This window comes from Trichosurus vulpecula, chromosome 2, assembly GCF_011100635.1.
Source record: "Trichosurus vulpecula isolate mTriVul1 chromosome 2, mTriVul1.pri, whole genome shotgun sequence".
Lineage (NCBI taxonomy): Eukaryota > Metazoa > Chordata > Mammalia > Diprotodontia > Phalangeridae > Trichosurus > Trichosurus vulpecula.
In genome coordinates this window covers 170306839-170327228 of record NC_050574.1, presented here as the reverse complement: position 1 = coordinate 170327228, position 20390 = coordinate 170306839, and the positions used below count along the sequence as shown (strand labels likewise).

Sequence of the window (20390 nt, the reverse complement as noted above, 5' to 3'; positions counted from 1 at the left end):
CTCCTACGTGGGAGAATTTTGTCCTTAACATCAATTCACCAAAGATTCTGGGACCTAATATGCAATCCCTCTGGACTTCTAATCTCCCTATTAACCCTGAAGTTGGGTCCCTTCCACAGCCTCCTTCAGTTCTCCTTGTGACTCAGTCCATTTGAGGTCATCAGGTACATTAGTCAATGGAATCTTCAATTCACAAGCCTGCTACTGGTTACCAAACTGCATTAGCTCACTTGGGAAATATGCATCTTTGATTCATTCCTGTCTAAAGAAACATGCTTCTCTGTAATCTCTTCTCTTTCTCCCTACCTGCCACCGTTACAACTTCTCTCTTCCCTGCGCATTTACCTAAATGAGATTGCCTGGGAAACCAGGGAAACAAACAGAGAGGAAGAGGGAGAGAGCTCTGGGAGGAGTGATTGCTCATAGCCTCAGTCACGTACAGAGGTGAAGACATCCATAATGGCAGATTAAGGCAGCAACTTCAGGTGCCTGCCAGATGGTGTCCACCTCCCCAGGCAAAAGAGCCAATCCTGTGCAGGTCTCTGGAGCACCTGAGAGATGCCTGGGCAAGTATCTGAGGCCCCAGGAAGGGTTTTTAGGAGCTATGGAAAAGCTTCTCTGACTTCTTTTTAATTGGCCTGAAATTAGTAGTTGGTTTTACCTATTCATCTCAAAGTCTTTTAGACACATCATACAATTAAATAATATTGACCATTTCACTTACCTACAAAGTAGTTGGCTCTTAATGCCATATCAAGGATTGGGGTCACAGGGACAGATAATGAAGACCTACAATTAATCCCCAACTTCCTTTTAGTCAATTATTACAATCTCCTCTCCTGCTAAACATTTCATTCAAGCAGCTACCAGACTGCTTAATAGACACATTTGCATTTTACTGCCTTTCTCTATGATAGAATGAAAAGTGCACTGAATTTGGATTCAGAAAACCTTGGATCAAATCTTAGTCCTGCTTCTTGCCACTTTCAGAGCTGTGGCCAGTTGTTTACCTTCTCCTGGCCTAAGTTTTCTCACATATGAAATGAAGGGGTTCAGCTACATAATTATAAGATTCCTCCCAATCCTAAAACTCCTATGATCCCTCTAGAGCAGGAGTTCTTCACCCCTTGGCAGTTGGATGAAGTCTATGGACTCCTCACCCTAGAATGATGTTTTTAAGTATATAAAATCAATTACACAAGATTACAAAGGAAAACAATTCTACTGAAATAATTATCAAAATAGTAAATAAAACAAGGTCACAGACCCCCCAGGTTAAGAACCCCTGCTCTAGACCCTGTTAATTCAGTGGTGAAACTGACATGAAACCTAGTATGGAAAGAAAAGAAACAAGAATTTTGAGAGTTCCCCGAAAGATTGACATATTTTCTCAGAAACCCTCTTCATATCTTCCTCTTGTTCTCCAGGTGATTAAACTTCATTTATCAGTCAGGAAACTTAAGTACAGATGGTGGATGTGATTTATTCAAGCCAAGATTTCCTCCCACAGGATGGCACAAAACACCCTGGCCACCAATCTCAGGACCAGCTCAGACTCCAACCAGTAGCTTTGTCCATCTCACTAAGACAGCTGCCATCTTCTTACTATTCCTAACCTTCAGGTTCACTCTGTTCCCTGAATGACCCCCAAAGTAGGGGCAGAGAGGAAGATACTATCAAAGGCATTAGTCTAACAGAGTGCCTGGATAAGTGATTGCTGTACTGAGGCAGCCACACACATTGGAACTGTGTCAAGGGTGTGGCAAGTACAGAACTTAGTAACAGTCCCCTTGGTTCTGTGATCACCTTGACTGGCATCTTGTCACCAAGCAGTGGGCTATGGAATATAAGCCTACCACTGACCCAGAGACTCATAGAACTTTACATCTGGAAGAAATCTTGGTGATCATCTCCTCCAGTTTTCACCATTTAGCAAAGGACATTTAGCTAACCCAGTAGCTAGCTGAAGGAGTCAGAAACCACAAGTTTTTTTTTTCTAGAAAAGGATTCTCTCCTCCAAATAGAATGTTAATTGATTTAAAACTAATAATATTATTAATTAATTAACAATTACCCACACAAAGAGTTCTGGGAAACTCTTCCTCCACTCATTCCTCCCGTCTTAAATCTGTAGGACTGTCTTCTCCCTCTCCCATGAGATTACCTGTCTGGTGTGGATAGGTATTTCTGTTTCTGAAACTTTTTCTCTAATCCCATAAGTTGCAGCTCTGTGAAGATGGTCCGGCTCCGACGCGGTTTTTTCAACCTGGGAGTTGGCTGTTCAGTCTCAGACTCACTGCTGGCTGGGGCCTCACTGGCTGGAGCATCAGAGGCAGCCTCTGTAGTTGGGCGACATGACAAAGCCTGGGCAATGCGAGGGGTGGCAGGGACCAGATGGGAGATAACGGGAGGCTGTCGGGTGATCACAGAGAGTAGAGGGTATGCCCGAAGTGAAGGGGAGCCTAGGAGACAAAATGAAAAGGCAAAGGCAGGGTCACCAAAAGGATCATGAGGACAAGAAGAGCAATTTTCCTGATAACTAGAAAATTGATAGACTGTGAGTAGGCTGGATTTATGCTAGGAAAATAAGATTTGTTCAAATTTAGAAAAACTAGATGCAGAAAAAGATTTTAACAAAACACAACACACATTTACATTAAAAACATCAAACAACCTAAGACTAAATTGACCTTTCCTTTTATCTGCTGTGAAGAAACACTAGAGGCTTTTCCAATTAGAAACAGGGTCAAAAGGATGTCCATCATTTGATGTGGTTCTAGAAATCTTCACTTAGATAAGATAAAGAGACTGAAGGAGTAAACATAGGCAAAGAAAGAAAATGATCCTTTTTTGCAGATGACAGAAGGCTTACTTAAGAGAACTCCAAAGATTCAAGTAAAAGAAAGCCAATTCAAACAATAACTTCAGTAATTAGCAGCATATAAAACAAATCTACAAAAACCATTCACCTGTATGTTCCTGCTGAGTTTTGTTGCTAACATACGAAAAGAGAAATGCCATTCAAAATGACCATAGAATGTATAAAATCCTGGTGGTTCACATACCAAGACACACAGAAATTATATGAACGCAGCTACAAAACACACTTTAAATAAAGATTAATGTGCAAAAATATTTATAGCATCTCTCTTTGTGGTGGCCAAGAACTGGAAATTGAGGGGATGCCCATCAATTGGGGAATGGCTGAACAAGTTGTAGTATATGAATATAATGGAATACTATTGTACTATAAGAAATGATGAACAGGCAGACTTCAAAAGACTTGGGAAGACTTACATGAACTGATGCTGAGTGAAACGAGCAGAATCAGGAGAACATTGTACACAATAACAGCCATGGTGTACAATGACCGATTTTGATAGACTTAGCCCTTCTCAGCAATGGAAGGACCTAAAACACTTCCAAAGGACTCTTGATAGAAAATGCCATCCACATCCAGAGAAAGAACTATGGAGTCTGAATGCAGAATGAAGCAAACTATTTTCTTTGTGTGCGTGTTTTATTTTGTTTTGTTTTTTCTTTCTCATGGTTTCTCCCATTCTTTATAATTCTCCAATGAGGACATGTGTTTAATAGGAATCTATATGTAGAGCCTATATCAGATTGCAGGCTGTCTTGGGGAGGGAGTGGGACAAAATTTAAAACTTGTGGAAGTGAATGTTGAAAACTAAAAATAAATAAATTAACTAATAAAAAATAAAGATTTAGATAACTAGAGGGAGAGTAATTGCTCATGGTAAGGCCTTGTTAGTATAACAAAAGTAAAAATATTACCTAAAGTTTTCAATAGATTTAATGCCATACCAAAGTATTATTTTATAGAACTAGACAAAATAAGTTTAGAGGAACAAAAATCCATGGATTTTGGAAATAATGAAAATGCAAAGACTATTCTCGGAGGCTGATTTGGCAATTTAGAATAGGGAGGAAAAAGAAATGTACTTTGGGCTCTGCGGCTTCTTATCCTATTTCATTTTTTGCCCTATTTAATTGTATTTCTCTTCGGCCTTGGGCTAGAACTGTATAGAAATATGTATTCTGAGACTAATATCCAAACTTGGCCCAAAGCCTAGCAACATGAAAAAAACTGTTAGTGGGGCAGCTAGGTGGCAGAGTGGATAGAGCAGTGGCCCTGGAGCCAGGAGGACCTGAGTTCAAATCTGGCCTCAGAAACTTGACACTTACTAGCTCTGGGACCCTGAGCAAGTCACTGCCTAGCCTACACACACACACACACACACACACAAACACATAAATAGAGACACAAACACATATATATACATATATACATGTGTGTATGTATATAATATATACATATATATACACACATATTTGCAAGTTCCTTCATTAGGGTCCTACTTATATTATAAAGGACATGCATTAGTTAGTTTAAATACGATTCTGGGCCCAAGGATTGTCACTGTGAAAATATTGACTGACTTGGACCCTATGACCTTTTACCATTCTCATGTAAATTTGAAATTTTAATATTATCTTTTACTGAATGACAGTAACCATGATCATAGACTTTAGGTACTTCAGTTTAAATGAACATATGTTTTTACTTGCCAAAAGAAGAATAAACAAGGAAATGAATAAACTAGGATGAATGGATTTTCTAATAAGTGGTGTCACAGAATCACAGAACCTCAGAATTAGAAGGAATCTCAGCAACCATTCTAGTCTGACCACTACTTGAACAGAAATTTTTTTCTACAACATCCCCAGCAAGTGGTTGTCCAGCCTTTGCTCCAGGAACAGGGAAATCCACTATTTTCCTAAGGCTCTAATTGTTAAGAAGTGCCTCCCTACACCCCTAACCTTAAATTTGTCCTATCCAGTTTCATCTCATTATTAGATTTGTTCAAATGTTCTAGCTTGTTGAGATCTTTTGGGATCCTGATTCTGTTATTCAACATTTTAGTTACTTCTCCTACCTTTGTACTATCTGAAAATTGAGTAAGAATGTCACACAAGGCTTTAAGTCACTGGACAAAAATTAGAGGTTCAAACATAGATCCATCAGGCACTCTGTTAAAGTCCACTCTCTGTGACCCCATTTAGGGTTTTCTTCACAAAGATACTGGAGTGATTTGCCATTTCCTTCTCTATCTCATCTTACAGATATGGAAACTGAGGCAAACAGGGTTAAGTCGAGCGACTTGCCCAAGGTCACACAGCTAGTATCTGAGGCCAGATTTGATTTCATGAAGATGAGTCTTCCTGACTGCAAGTATGGCAGTCTATCCATTGCACCACCTAGGTGCCTCCATTGAAAACCTGTTTCCAAGTCAGCTTTGAGCCATGAATGACTACTCTCTGGGTCTGTCCATTCAACCAATTTTGAAAACTGCACCTAATTGCACTATCATCATATCTCATCATTGTATCTACTAGAATCCATGAAAAACTGTCAAAGGTTTTGTTAAAATCTGCGTAAACTTTATCTACAGCATTCCTCTAATTTACCATCTAGTAGCTTTCTTTAAAAAAGAAAATGAAGCTAGTCTAACATGACCTGTTCTTAATGAAGCCATCCAGGCTCTGGAATCACTGCCTCCTTTTCCAGATGCTCAATAACCATCCCTTTAATAACATTCTAGAATTGTGCCAAGAATTAAGGTCAAAATCACTGGCTTATATAGTTTGCTAATATAGTTTTTCCATTCTCCTCCTTTTTTTAAGTCAGGACAAAATTCACTCTTCTTTAATCTTGTTATACCACTCCTATTATCCACTATCTTTCCAAAGTCACTAACAATGACTCAGCAATCTCACCCTTCAATTTTTCCAAAATTCTGTAATAAACAGTGCATTTTGACCTGATGTATTCAACTAATGAAGGGCAGCTATTTGACCTCCTACCCAAGTTGATAACTGAGATAATTAATATTAACTCCTTGTTAGCCAGTCTTGTTCTGTTCTTTACAATTAAAACATCATTGTCCTTGACAAAGGAAATGAAGTAAAATTATGTATAATTAGATCCACCTTCTCTCCTTTATCCTTTATTCAGGACTTATCTGCTTTGACCTGTGGTCACACTTCAGTACTGATCTCTTGTCAATTGACTTTGGTTCCATTTTTTGCACATCTTTAAAATCTAAGTTGGTTAAAAAAATGTATCTACATCAATCTCTTCTGACTACCCCACCTTTTCCTCTTTACCAGAAAGAAATGTTACTTTTTATGTCTTCAGAATGTCGTTCTTGAGAGCTTCTCTGCCCTCTTGTGCTATTAGCCCTACAGCATCTTATTCCACAGGATGCTTCTTATTCTTTCTCTAAACCTACTGAAATCTGATTTCCCAAAATCTAGGGTACATGTCAGACTATGGTTAGCTTTCCTCTTCTCTATCACAAATTCTAAGATGTTATAGCCATTCCATTGGACATTAGCGTTGCCATTTTAGAGCTAAGAAGTATGTGCCTCTGTCTTTCCCACAGTCATAAGCAGTATGTTCAAGCATCATACAGTAGAAGTACAGTAGAATGTAAGTTCCTTGAACACAAGGGCTGTTCTCCATTCTTTCTTTGTAGGCCCAGAAGCTAACATAGTGCCTTGTACAAAATAGGCGTTTAATGAAAGCTTGCTGGATTAGGTTGGATTGTTCTTTCCATCTTACCAAGTCATCAGATACAAATTTCATAGGCAATCAGAATATTTTCAGGCTTTAATATTTTTTTAAAAAAATTTTAAAGCATTTTTATTTAAAGTTTTTGGTTCCAAATTCTATCCCTCTATCCCTTCCCTCTCCCCTCCCTGAGATGGTAAGCAATCAGATATAAGTTATCCATGTGTAATTATGTAAAACATTTTCATATTAGTCATTTTGTACAAGAAGACTTGAATAAAAGAAAAAAATGAAAGAAAGTGAAAAATAACATATTTCAGTTTTTATTCCATCAATATCAATTATTTCTCTGGGAGAGGATAGCATGCTTCATCATTAGTACTTTGGGATTGTCTTAGATCATTGTATTGCTGAGAATAGCTAAGTCATTCACAATTCATCAAACAATATTGCTGTTACTGTGTACTCCATTCTTCTGGTTTTGTTCATTTCACTATACCTCAATTCATGTAAGTCTTTTCGGGCTTTTCTCAAATCATCCTGTTTGTCATTTCTTACAGCACGATAATATTCCATTCCAATCATAAACCACAGCTTGATTAGCCATTCCCCAAATGATGGGCATCCCTTTGATTTCTAATTCTTAGCCACCACAAAAAAAGTGACTGTAAATATTTTTGTACAAATAGGTCCTTTTCCCTTTTTTGGATGTCTTTGGGGGTACAGACCTCACAGTGTTATTGCTGGATCAAAGGGTATGCACAGTTTGATAGTCCTTTGGGCATAGTTCCAAATTGCTGTCCAGAATGATTGGATCAGTTCACAACTCCACCAATAGTGCACTAGTGTCCCAGTTTTCCCACATCCCCTCCAACATCCATTATTTTCCTTTTTTTTGTCATATTAGCCACTCTGATAAGTGTGAAGTAATACCTCTGAGTTGTTTTAATTAGCATTTCTCTGATCAATAGTGATTTGGAGCATTTTTTCATATGACTATAGATAGCTTTGATTTCTTTGTCTGAAAACCACCTGTTCATATCCTTTGACCATCTATCAATTGGTGAATGACTTATATTTTTATAAATTTCACTGAGTTCTCTATATATTTGAGAAATGAGGCCTTTATCATAGATACTTGTTGCAAAAATTTCCCCCAGTTTTCTGCTTTCCTTATAATTTTTGTTTGATTTTGTGTAAAATCTTTTTAATTTTATATAATCAAAATTATCTATTTTACATTTTGGTCCTAAATTCTTCCCTTATGCATAAATCTGACAGGTAAACTATTCCTTGTTCTCCTAATTTGCTTATGGTCCATATTGAAATAATCATAATTTCTGTTGGTTTTGTTATTGATATGGTCAATTATGCTGATAGCTTTCCTAATATTGAACTAGCCCTGCATAAATCCCACCTGGTCATAGTGTATGATACTTGTGATATATTGCTGTAATCTCTTCAATAGCTTTTATTTTAAAATTTTGCATCAATATGCATTAGAGAAATTAGTCTACAGTTTTGTTATGGCTCTTCATGGTTTGGATATCAGCACCGTATTTGTGTCATAAAAGGAGTTTTGTAGGACTCCTTCACCTATTTTTTCCAAATAGTTTATATCATATTGGGATCGACTGTTCTTTAAATGTTTGGTAGAATTCCCTTTGTGAATTCATCTGGTTCTAGGGATTTTTTCTTATGAAGTTCATTGATGGTTTGTTCAATTTTTTTTCTCTAAGATTGGGTTATTTAAGTATTTTATTTCTTCTGTTGATCTGGGTAATTTATATTTTTGTAGCTATTTGTCCATCTCATTTAGATTGTCAAATTTATTGGCATATAGTTGGGCAAAATGGCTCCTAACAATTGCCTTAATTTCCTCTTCATTGGTTGTGAGTTCACTCCTTTCATTTTTGATACTATTACTTTGATTTATCTTCTTATGTTTCCCTTGAGTCTTGTATTTGGAGATCAAATTTTTCATTCACCTCTGGTCTTTTAATTAGAAGTGTTTGAAAGTCCTCTATTTCATTAAATATCCATTTTTCCCCCTGAAAGATTATATTCAATTTTGCTGGGTAGGTGATTCTTGATTGTAATCCTAAATCCTTTGCCTTCTGGTATATCATATTCCAAGCCCTCTAGTTCTTTAATGTGGAAACTGCCAAATCCTGTGTAATCCTGAATATAGCTCCATAACATTTGAATTGTTTCTTTTTGGCTGTATGCAATACTTTCTCCTTGATCTATGAGCTCTGAAATTTGGCTATGAAGTTTATGGAAGTTTTCATTTTGGGATCTCTTTCAGCTGGTGATCAGTGGATTCTTTTGATTTCTATTTTGCCCCCTAGTTCTAGTATATCAAGGCAGTTTTCTTTGATAATTTCTTGAAAGATGTTATCCAGGCTTTTTTTTTCATCATGGCTCTCAGGTAATGCAATAATTTTTATATTATCTCTCCTGGATCTATTTTCTAGGTCAGTTGTTTTTCCAATGAGAAATTTCACATTTTCTTCCTTTTTTTACTTTTTTGATTTTGTTTTATTTTATCTTAATATCTTATATAGTCATTAGTTTCCACTTGTTTAATTCTAATGTTTGAGGAACTATTTTCTTCAGTGAGCTTTTGTACTTCCTTTTCCATTTGTCCAATTCTATTTTTTAGGGAGTTATTTTCCACAGTATATTTTTGTATATCTTTTCCCATGCTATTGACTCTTTTTTCATGATTCTCTTGCATTACTCTTATTTCTTTTCCCAATTTTTCTTCTATCTCTCTAATTTGCTTTTTAAAATCCTTTTTAAGCTTTTCCAGGAATTCTTTTTGGGCCTGAGAACAAATTGTCTTTTTTTTTGAGGCTTCACATGTAGCCATTTTTACACTATTGTCCTCTTCTAAGTTTATGCCTTTATCCTCCCTATCACCATAGTAAATTTCTATAGTCAAACTCTTTTTTGGTTTTTGTTCATTTTTTTCTGAGTGTGCGTGTGTGTATGTATATGACTTAGTGCTTTTATGTGACAATTGGGTTCTGGTCCTGCACTGTCCCCGACTTTTTGTGCTGGGGCTCTGGGTCTTAATTCTGGCTTTCACTGGGTTTCAGGGCTTAGCTACTTGCTTTTTCTGGAGAGTAGACTTCCCTTCTGGCTTGTATTGGGGTGTGAGGCCTCCTCGTTGGCCTCCCCAGGGTATGGGATTTGGCTGCTGGCTTGCTCCAAGGGTGGGGTCTTGCTGCTGGGTTGCTATGATAACATATTCTTTATGGTAGCTGACCTTGGAGGAGAGATCTTGTTGCTGGTCTGAGGAAGGGGGGGCTCTGCTGCTGGGTTGCTATGGAAAGGGTAGGCCCCAGGGGTGGGGTTTTGCTATTGGCCAGCCCTGGCGGGGAGCTTCACCACTGGTCAGCAATGGGGTCAAAGCTTCTCTGGTCACTTGTGCTGGAGCTGGGGTCACTGGGGTAGGGCCTTGCTGCACTGCACAGACTGCTTACTTGCCTAAGATGCTGCTGGTTTGCAGAAGGGCAGGGCCTCACTGGTGGTTTGTCCCAGGCCTTGCTGTAGGCTCCCTGTTGTGAGGCTGGAGCTGCTGCTTCTGCTGCTCTTGACCTCACTCCCCTCCCACCTCAGTGAGACAGACCTTTCCTGAAGGGCTAGTAAGCTGCTTCTCTATTCCTAGACCAATTCTGAGATGGTTTTCTAGTTGTTTGGAGGAGAATTCGGGAGGGCTTCAGAGGGTTCCTTCCTCATTCCACCATCCTGGCATCAGAAGTCCAGCTTTATTATTTTTCGAAACTACAAATAAAATTTATATGCATACATATTGAGGTCAGAGCTTGAACTTTTTTGTCACCTGCTCATCTTTATAGTAAGTCCTTCCTTCCTAAATGGGAAAGGCGTGGTGCTTTTTCCCCCCAGCAATGACTATCCCAGCACAATTGACAGAGAAACAGGGTTCCCAAAGGGTAGATATGCTCTGACAAGCCTCTTGAGATCCTCTTTCCCACCCCTCCTCTAACAAACCACCCCTAAAATGTACTCCCATTTCCGATTTAGAAAGGCAAGTGCCAAAGGTTTGAATGGATAATCATCTGTAGGCTTCTAGCTTGATGGATTTATGTGTTAGGAATTCCTGGCCTGTATATCTTGCAAAAAGCTTCCAAACAACACATGTAAGACACAAACACACACAAAGACATGGGTGCAGACAGATAAAGAGATACATTGGAAAAAAATCCGTACTGAAATATACAAAGAGGTATGGATAAATAGAAACAGTTCTGCTGATCCATGCACATGTGGGAACTAGCAAGCATATTCACATACACACACACACACACACACACACACACACACACACACAACTGTTCCTATAGATACAGGCTCACAAGTTTACAAATCACAACTCCAGCTTGGTTGCCTGGTGCTGGAGGCATAGAACAAAACTACCTGGAAACATTTTCCCACAAAGAGGCCCATTAACTAGCGAACTCTGTGTGTATCTCTCTCCCAATCACCTCCACTTTCTCATGTGAAGCAAAATTTCAACAGCCCCAGGGTCTGCCAGTTTCCATGTCAAATAAGAATCTTCTCCAAAACAGGAAAAGATGGTGGTTATCCCAAGCAAAAGAGTGTCAATGATGCCACAACCTTCCCCCATCCCCTTTATGAAGGACGGTCATGATTCTACAAATAATCATTTGATATTTGCAGAGGGCCATGAAAAAAAAATCCAAAACCACATCTTAAGAATCCACGATTAGGGCCCCAACCACCATAAGTTTTGGGGAGGGGCAAAAGAATTGGTTGAACATGATCCAGAGTCAGAGCCTATGTGCATAAATTGGGTGAGGAAAATGGATATAGTGGTTAAAACTAACTGGCTATCTTATATTAGAAGTGAGTTCTGGAAGTAGGAAATAAGACAGATAAGATTTCTCATGGAGGTTCAAGTAATTGTGTGAGAGAAAGAAAGGGGTTGGGAGAATGGAGAAGGACAGAGAGGAACTAGCTCATACTTGGCCACATAACCTCGCTGTAACCAGTGGTTGGAGTAAACTCAATCTTTATGAACTTTGGCTTCATGTGTCTAAGTAAAATAGAAAATGTTTTAAGAGGCCAACTCGAAGGCCGACAAGATGTCTTGGCTATAGACTGTCTCATAAAGTGAAGAGAACATTTTGATGAGTTAAGTGTAAATGAATCAGAAACATACGGAATAAATTTCCCCCAGTATCCACATGGAATTGGAAATCCTGAAATTGCCATGATATAGGCCCTGGAATAGCTATCCCATCAAATAAAAAAGTTTACATGCACATGCAGGCCTTAACAAATGAAGGGCAAAGAGGTGTGGCAAAGCAGCTCCATTAGGGTTTGGAAAAATCAAAAAAGTCTCAAAAAGGATCGGGACATCCACCCAATGAAGGCAGCAAGGCAACATGACGCCATCCTCTCATATGACAATGGTGGCCAGCATTTATATAGAGCTTTAAGGTTTCCAAATCTCTATTACAAATATTATTTCACTTGATCCTTGCAACATTCCTGTGATACAAGTGTATTTATTTTCCCATTTCACAGATGGGGAAACTGAGGCTGGGACAAGTTAAATGAATTGCCCAGGATGACACAGCTAATTAGACTGTATGTTCCTTGAGGCAAGGACTGTCTTTTACTTCTTTTTATGTCCTCAGTGCTTAGTGCAGTGCTTGGCACATAGTAGGTGTTTAATAAATCTTGATCAATTGATTGCCTGAGGCCAGATTCGAATTCAGGTTTTCCTGACTCCAGGTCCAGCGGGTCCAGCAATCAAGCTATCAGCCATACTACCTAACTGCCTATATCACTTACTCAAAGTATCACAACATTTACTCAAACAGGGAGACAAGCTCTGTCCAATCATAGTCAACCCGCACAATAATTAAAATATTTGAACACCCACAAGTCAAGCCAAGATATATAGTGCAAGATGAGTTAAGCCAACTTTGCAAATAGATTTGGGAACTTTACCAGTCTCACCAACCTATGGCAGGCAGATGCTACATTCACTGATGTAGAATATAACCCCTCTACATTTTATAGATGGTCTTGACTAATTGCTATGGATGAAAAAAATGCCTCACCTGGGGGTCAACCTAGTAGCCAGATGGGGTCTTTTCACTCTTAGCTAAGCTGATCTTTAGATGACAGATATATCCTTCACTGGGCCTATACTCCTTTATACTAGTGGAAGTAGGATCCTGCCTCAGGGGCACAAAAAAATTAAAAAGTGATCAGAGTGGTGAGAGGAGACCTTTTCAGTGCTCTTGAACCCTTGGGTCCACACCTAGAGCCCTGAGAGTATCCTTTGGCTAGGGAAGTAGGTGTTATTATGATCCCCACTTTACAGGTGAGGAAACTTACCTATAAAAGACTTCAGGATGAAAAGAATTAAATGTTTTGCCCAGGGTCACATAGACAGTAAGTGTCTGAGGCAGCATTAGAATTTAGATCTCCCTAACTCCAAGTCCAGGGCTCTCTTCACTGCACTACCTAGACTAGATCTCAATCTAGACCTAGATCTCAATCACTAACTTTAAAACCTCAGAAATAGTAAATTTCAATTTGGAAGCATATTTTTTCATTTTCTGTTGCTTGGGAGGAGGACATGTGGGACTAGAAGTATTTGGTATAATCTTCAAGGAATCCTATTTTAGCTCAATTTAAGGAGCTACTGAGAAACAGCTTGGTTTACAGCAGGCCACTCCACTACATGCTAGCTGTGTGACCATAAGAAAGTCACTTAAACTCTCAGTGCCCTAAGCAAATCTTCCCTAAAACATTTTCACAGTGAACTCTTATAAGTAAAAAAAAATTATTTTCAAATTGTAAATGTGTTCTTCTGCATTTATATATTATGAAAAATACACAAAATATAAAAAAGATAAAGGTGAACTAGGTAATTTAAAAATACTTCATTAATGAAACAAAACCCTTTTTGCCCTCACTAAAATATTAATTTTTTTGGTGAGAACAGTATGATTAAAAATGCTTCTTTATTTAAAAAAAACTTGTGTACATCTTGACAAATAAGCTTGTAAATAATATTTGTCTTCTTAATTAGTTACTCAGTTACTTTGATTTATGTAATTAGCCAAGCTGTGAATTGCTTTAGCTACCTAATTTAAAGATACACGAGTGAGTGAACATTTTATATTAATCAGAGTATTCACTTTTATAATGGGGACTGAACCCTTGAGTTCACTGGCATAGGGCACTAGCTCCAAAGTGAGGAAATTCCCCCTTGGACTGGCTTCTTCTCAACAAATATAGACTCTGAGAGCTACCTAGCCTACTGAGAGGTGTTGATTTGCCCAGGGCCTTGCAACCTGCATATGTCAGATTGAAATTCCCATCTGTCTGGCTCCAAGGCCATCGCGTTCCTTGATTCTCCTAGTGGTAAGTTCTCTCTCAGCTAAATATTTCTTGAGTTCTTTGCATCTTGACTTTGCACTCTTTATAGCCTACCGTGCATTGTAGTTATTTGTGTACATGTCATAACTGGTAAGCTCCATGAAGGCAGGGGTTGTATCTTTATCTTTGTAGTGTTTGTGACTAACCAATAAGCGTGTATTAAGACATGTCAGGTATTGGTGCTAGGTGCTGGAGATAATAATACAAAAGTGAGACAATTCTTCTCAAAGAACTTAGATTTTACTAGAAGGATGCAATGTTCTCACAGATGGGTAAACAGAGGTTATATGCAAAATAAATATGCATTGAATTGGAGTAAGGATAATAACTGGGGGAATCAGGAAAGTTCTTTTGGAGAAGGTGGCACTCAAGCTGAAACTTGAAGGGTACTAAGAGTTCAAAGGGAAAAGGAGAAGGAAATGAGTATTTATATGACACCTAATACATGCCAGGCACTATGCTTGTTTTTGTTAGTTGTATACAACTCTTTGTGACCCCATTCGGGGTTTTCTTGGCAAAGATACTGGAGTGGTTGACTGCAAAATTAAATAGTTATTTATTCAGTCCTTTTTTATTCATGTCATACTCTATGACCCATTTGGAGTTTTCTTGGCAAAGATCCTGGAGTGGTTTGTCATTTCCTTTTCGAGTTCATTTTACAAATGAGGAAACTGAAGCAAACAAGGTTAAGTGACTTGAGCAGGGTCACACAGCTAATAAGTGTCTGAGGTCAGATTTAAACTCAGGAAGATAAGTCTTCCTGACTGCAGACACAGCACTCTATCCACTACACCACCTACCTGCCCAAGCACTATGCTAAGTAACTGCTTTTACAAATATTATCTTATTTAATCCTCACAACAATCCTGCAATGTAGGTGTTATTATTATCCTCATTTTACAGTTAAGGAAACTGAGACAGAGTTCAAGTGACTTGCCCAAGGTCACACAGCTAGTAAGTATCTGAGGCTGGATTTAATCTCAGGTCTTCCTGACTCTAGGTCCACTGTTCTGTCCACTGTGTCACGTAGCTGGCTAGGTCAACAGGTGTTGGTAAAGAGGGAGAGAATTCCAGGCATGGCAGTGGAGCTTATGCAAAGACACGGAGAAAGGATATGGGATGACATTGAAGTTTTAGAGTATTAAATTTTAAAAACTGGTATTAGTAGCATACCTTCAATGTTCTGAGAGGTTAACTGCCTTTGCTGTCCTATATTTGTTTTTAACAATTTCTAATATGTCCCTCATTGGCTGCTTAAAAATTATAGGTGATTTACCTAAATTCTCAAAAAATTCACAAAAAAAGCCACTATTTCTTTAAATTTGTTTGTAAAATATATCTCAGTCATTAATTGTATGACTGTAACTATAACATGCTTAAATTTTAAAACTCTCCTGTCTAAAGAAGGGGTAGATTGGTGGTTGCCATCAAAGGAGCTCATCACATTCTATGGGACTAGTGTTTCCAAATTCCCAAGATATATGACTCTTGGGAATGTGGGAAAGAGAAATCAACAGGAATTGCCAGATTCATAATTTATTCTGCATTTTTCATTTTATTTATATTTTTAAATATTAAGTGACCATAGTAATAAGCAGTAAATCACTTTTCTGTGATAGTTATATTAAAAGTTTCAGAGGTTTTCTATAAAAAACAAAAGATAATAAATGCGTGGTTTATTATTTTTATGAGCCAACACAGTATGACAATGATTTAAAAAATTTTTGGCAATGAGCTGTTTGATTTCCTTAGTCTGTCTTAAAATGCTTCCAATAGTGTTTCTATCCTATCATTATTTAAATATGTAACAAAATTGTTTAATAAATAAGAAATATTAATTTTAGTTGTATTCACAAAGAACCATAGTCTATAGCAAATATTCAAATACTGAAAAAACATTAGTAAACATTATTGGGTAGTACTCAAATAATATAATATTTCATATCTCCTAGCAAGGTCAACTGCTCTACACAGTATCGCTAGCTGAAACTGACAATTTAAGCACTTACTTTCTTCCAAAATTTGTTACTTCTTAGAACACCCCCATAGGACTTATATAAAGTATACTATGCATATAAATTTATTAATACTCATTTGATTTGCAAGAATGTCTCTCTGTTAGCCTCAGACACAGCCATGAACACACTCCTAAAATATGGCAACAGTTACAAGCAAGGCTGACTGATTAAATTGCGGCCTCTTCTGTCATACATATTCCTGTCCTGGTTCCTGGAAATGTCAACCTTAACCTCCGACTGTGTGTCAACATTTCCTGTTCTTGCTTTTGACTTGATGTCAGTGGGTTTCTTCAAATCAGTAACATGTCTATGTTGATTGTTAATATTTAATTCTCAAAGGAGAATTATAATACTTTCCCTTGATTTTGCAACTGATTTTTTGGGGAGATTTGGAAAAACATACATTTCCTGAGAAGTACCAGGAAAGAATTCCTGCATAGAAACGCTATGTAGGACACAATGTCTTCTGTTACATAATATTACATTAGAGGATACATAATTTGTGGATAAGCCAGAATCTTTTAATTTTGTACTTTTGTATTTACGTGTGTGTTTAAACTGTTGTAAATAATAATGGAAAAAAGCAAGGAATAGTGCAATTTTTAACATGAAAATATTATTATAAATTTTTATCAATTAAAACATAAGTTGTACTTGGTTTCATTTTCTTAAATTGTATTTTTGATGTATTGTGTGTATTTAACTTAATACTATGTATATTTATATATAATATATATTATATATTTTGTATATTTGATGTATTATGTATATTATGTATATTTAATAATTATGTATATTAAATGTATATTACATTTTCTTAAATTGTAATTTCCATGTATTATGTATATTTAAAATGATTATTATTTAAACTTCAGAAAGATAATTATTATATCTATGGTTTCAGAAATAGGGACCTATAAAATGTAAAGACAGTATCACCATTCCTTTATCTAGTTTATTTATACAGCCAATGCATCAAAAATTTTTTAAATAATAATTTAAACTTTAAAGTGCAACAAAAACTTTCTTAAAAATTATCTATTTCATGAAAACCAATATCACTACCAGAGTCTTCTATTAAGGGCTCTTTGGTTTTTTTTTTCACTCAAAACATGCCAAAATAGATAAAGGTTTCTATTCATTGTGTTTTATTCTTTGACATATGCTGTTGCAAAAAGGATAGTATTTTCTGTTCTTCTTGGAATGCATATTATTGGGGAGTGACAGTGGGCTGTTCACTGTATTCTAACTTCTGGATATCAGCTATTGAATGACACTGAAAATACTTTCTGAAAATGAAGATATGGATATTTGTGGTGTTTTGAGGGATTGCAGGATTGCAATGTAAGAGTGAAGTGAGCCAGCACAGTATAAACCATTTTCCTGAAATATCTCGAGAGTAGTGCTGCGAACAGCTGGGAGGACAGGTAGAAAGATGAACTCTTTAGCCATCAATGGTTGCACATGTGGCACAGAATTGTAACAAGAGTAATTGTATGGACTGCAATAGCAACTCAACTTTAGACAGTTATCTTGGCTCCGCACAGTGATTTAAATCATAATTTGTTGTTCAGTTATTCAATTGTGTCCAACTCTTCATGACCTTATGAAGCACACCAGTACTGCCCATGGTGTTTTCTTGGCAAAGGTACTGGAATGGTTTGCCATTTCCTTTTCTAGTAGATTAAGGCAAACAGAGGTTAAGTGACTTGCCCAGAGTCACACAGCTAGTAAGTGTCTGAGGCCACATTTGAACTCATGTCTTCCTGACAACAGCTCTAGCATTCTATCCACTGAGCCATCTAGCTGCCTCACAGTACTTCTTAGGTACTAAATCACAATACTTTTTTATGAAAAGTTGGGTGCTGTAGCTAATTATTCTAAGATTTCATTGATAAATCAGTATACCTCACATGAGTTTATGAATTTAATATTATACTTTTAATAAAATTGTCTCTCTGTACACACCACACACACACACACACACACACACACACACACACACTGAGGCCCCCCAAAATATATTTGCTTAGGTTCCCAGGTCCCCACAGACCTAACAGGTGGCCCTGCCTATACTCCAAGTCTTTACAGCTTTCTCAGACCTGCCAGAGCTTATATTTACCTGCACAGCCTCTGAGAACCCAGAGTCACCTCCATTCCACAGTGAAGCACTGATAGAAGAATTTTAGTGGCAGACAGTTGGAATTTTACTAGCCTGTCTAAAAGTTTATTAACATGTATATTTGGAAGGAATGTTAAGTTTAAAGTTAGAAAATCTAGATGTGAATTCCAAGTCTTTTTTCAAGTTACTGTGAACAGCAGTTTTCTCATCTATAAAATGAGGGAACTGGATTAAACTGGCCACTAAGGGCCATTCCAACTCTAAATTTATGACACTCTGACCAACATCATCACCATCCTCTCTCTCCCTCTCTCTCTCTCTCTCTCTCCCTCTCTCTCTCTCCTTCTATTTCTCTCCCTCTATTTCTCTCTCTCTCTCTCTCTCTCTCTCTCTCTCTCTCTCTCTCTCTCACACACACACACACACACACACACACACACACACACACACACACTTTTGTACATACCTCTTAGTTTTTTACCTTATCCATATAACACAACTACAATCATTGAGTCATCATCAACAAGAGGAATTCCCTGTCCCATAAGCACTGATATTTCCCCATGTACACTTCCCACAGGGCGGCTCCAGCACATGGCTCACTGCACTGAGCAGCATGGCTCTCCGCTCTCACCTAGTCTACTCCAGACTTCATACTTGCCAAATTTCAGAGGAAAGCTCTGAAATCCATAGGCAATATTGTAATTAAGGCACTCAGGTATGCAGTCTTCTCAAGTTTTGGGTAGGAGAAATCCTTTGGCTCATTCCTGCTGCCAACATTTACTGAACACATAGGAGACATAAAAATATCTAGGGTTCCTACCCTCAAGTGGTTTATAATCTCGGTTTTTCACCTAGATACTACTTACTCACATAACAAGGTATCATATGAATATCAAATAAGTGCTTCATAGGGTAAACGCTGTAGAAGCTTAATGGTGACAAGATGAAGACCACAATGGGCTAATGAAATGAGAGAAAGCTTCCCAGTGGAGAGGATGCATCAAACATGGAGGGCAGGACGGAATTTGATGGTGCCCTACTGAAGAAGAAAGGCAATAACAAAAGCAAACAGAGGGAATTCAGACGGCATGATTTTACAGTTTAGGAGGCAAGGAGACGAATAATTTGACTAAAACAATGCTTCTTAAAGGGCAAGCTGTGGCACATTAATGTGCCACAAGTTTTCCTAGATGTGCCATAAAATTTTGGATATCATGTTTTTGTAAATTTTTTAAAATGTGCAAATAATTTTGTTTACCCAGCATATTTAGCATGGTAAATATAGTATCCCAAAAAATCAAGTTCACCTATTACATGTATATATCAACCTGAAAACACAAACCAAGAACTCAACAAAAAAGCTGTCCTTGAAGCAAAAGTGCAAGAGTCTCCCAGACTTAAATGGAGGAGAGTAAAAAGGAGGAGGAAGAGAAGGAGGAGGAGGAGGTGGTGATGCATGTAAGTATAAGCAAGAGCCAAATTAAATGGCAATTTAAGAAGTGTGATGTTTCATCACATTCATAGAACTGGAAGGGACTCTTAAGTGTTTTCTTGTACTTCATTTTAAAGATGAGAAAACTGAGACCCAGAAAAATGAAGTGATTTGCAAGGTGATACAGATTTTCTTTCCACTATGCTGGGCTGACCTCACATCTGCAAACAATGGGGAACTCTTTTAAGGTTTTTGATTGTGGGGGCAATTTATAGAGAAGATTACTTTGACAGAAATGTATAAAATGAATCTAAGGAGGTAGGAAACTACTACTATAATGTTGGATTTAATAATTAGAGCAGTGACATTGGAAAAGTGGGTGGGACAAGGACAAATAGGAGATAATAATAGAATAATAGCTAAGATGCAGTGAGCGATTGGACATAAGGAGGGAGGAAGGGAGGGAAAGAGAGAGAAGATGACTCCAAGCTTTTAAACCTGAATGACTAGAAATATAATGGGATCACAGAAATAGTAAAGTTCAGAGGGTGAGCTGAGAGAAAGAGGTATATGGAGTTTGAGGAAACAAGCCCACATCCAAGTGATGACACCCAGCAGTCCATTAGGAAACTAGACTAGGATTTGGAAAGAGTTCAGATCTCAATATGAAGATTTGAGAGTTATTGGCTTAGAAGTGTTAGTTGAAGTCCTAAGGACAGATCGGCTCTCCAAGGAAGAGAGAGAATGTAGGAAGGAAAATGAAGGATT

General features: G+C 37.6%; 1 protein-coding gene across 1 annotated transcript in view; it reads right to left on the bottom strand.

Moving 5' to 3' along the window:
* The window catches only part of BARX2 (BARX homeobox 2), an 82126-nt gene that overhangs the window by 12364 nt on the left and 49372 nt on the right, over positions 1-20390 (bottom strand). The window contains exon 2 of the mRNA XM_036742453.1: positions 2165-2462. Coding sequence (XP_036598348.1) covers positions 2165-2462 — 298 coding nt within the window. The remainder of the gene's footprint in view (positions 1-2164; positions 2463-20390) is intronic.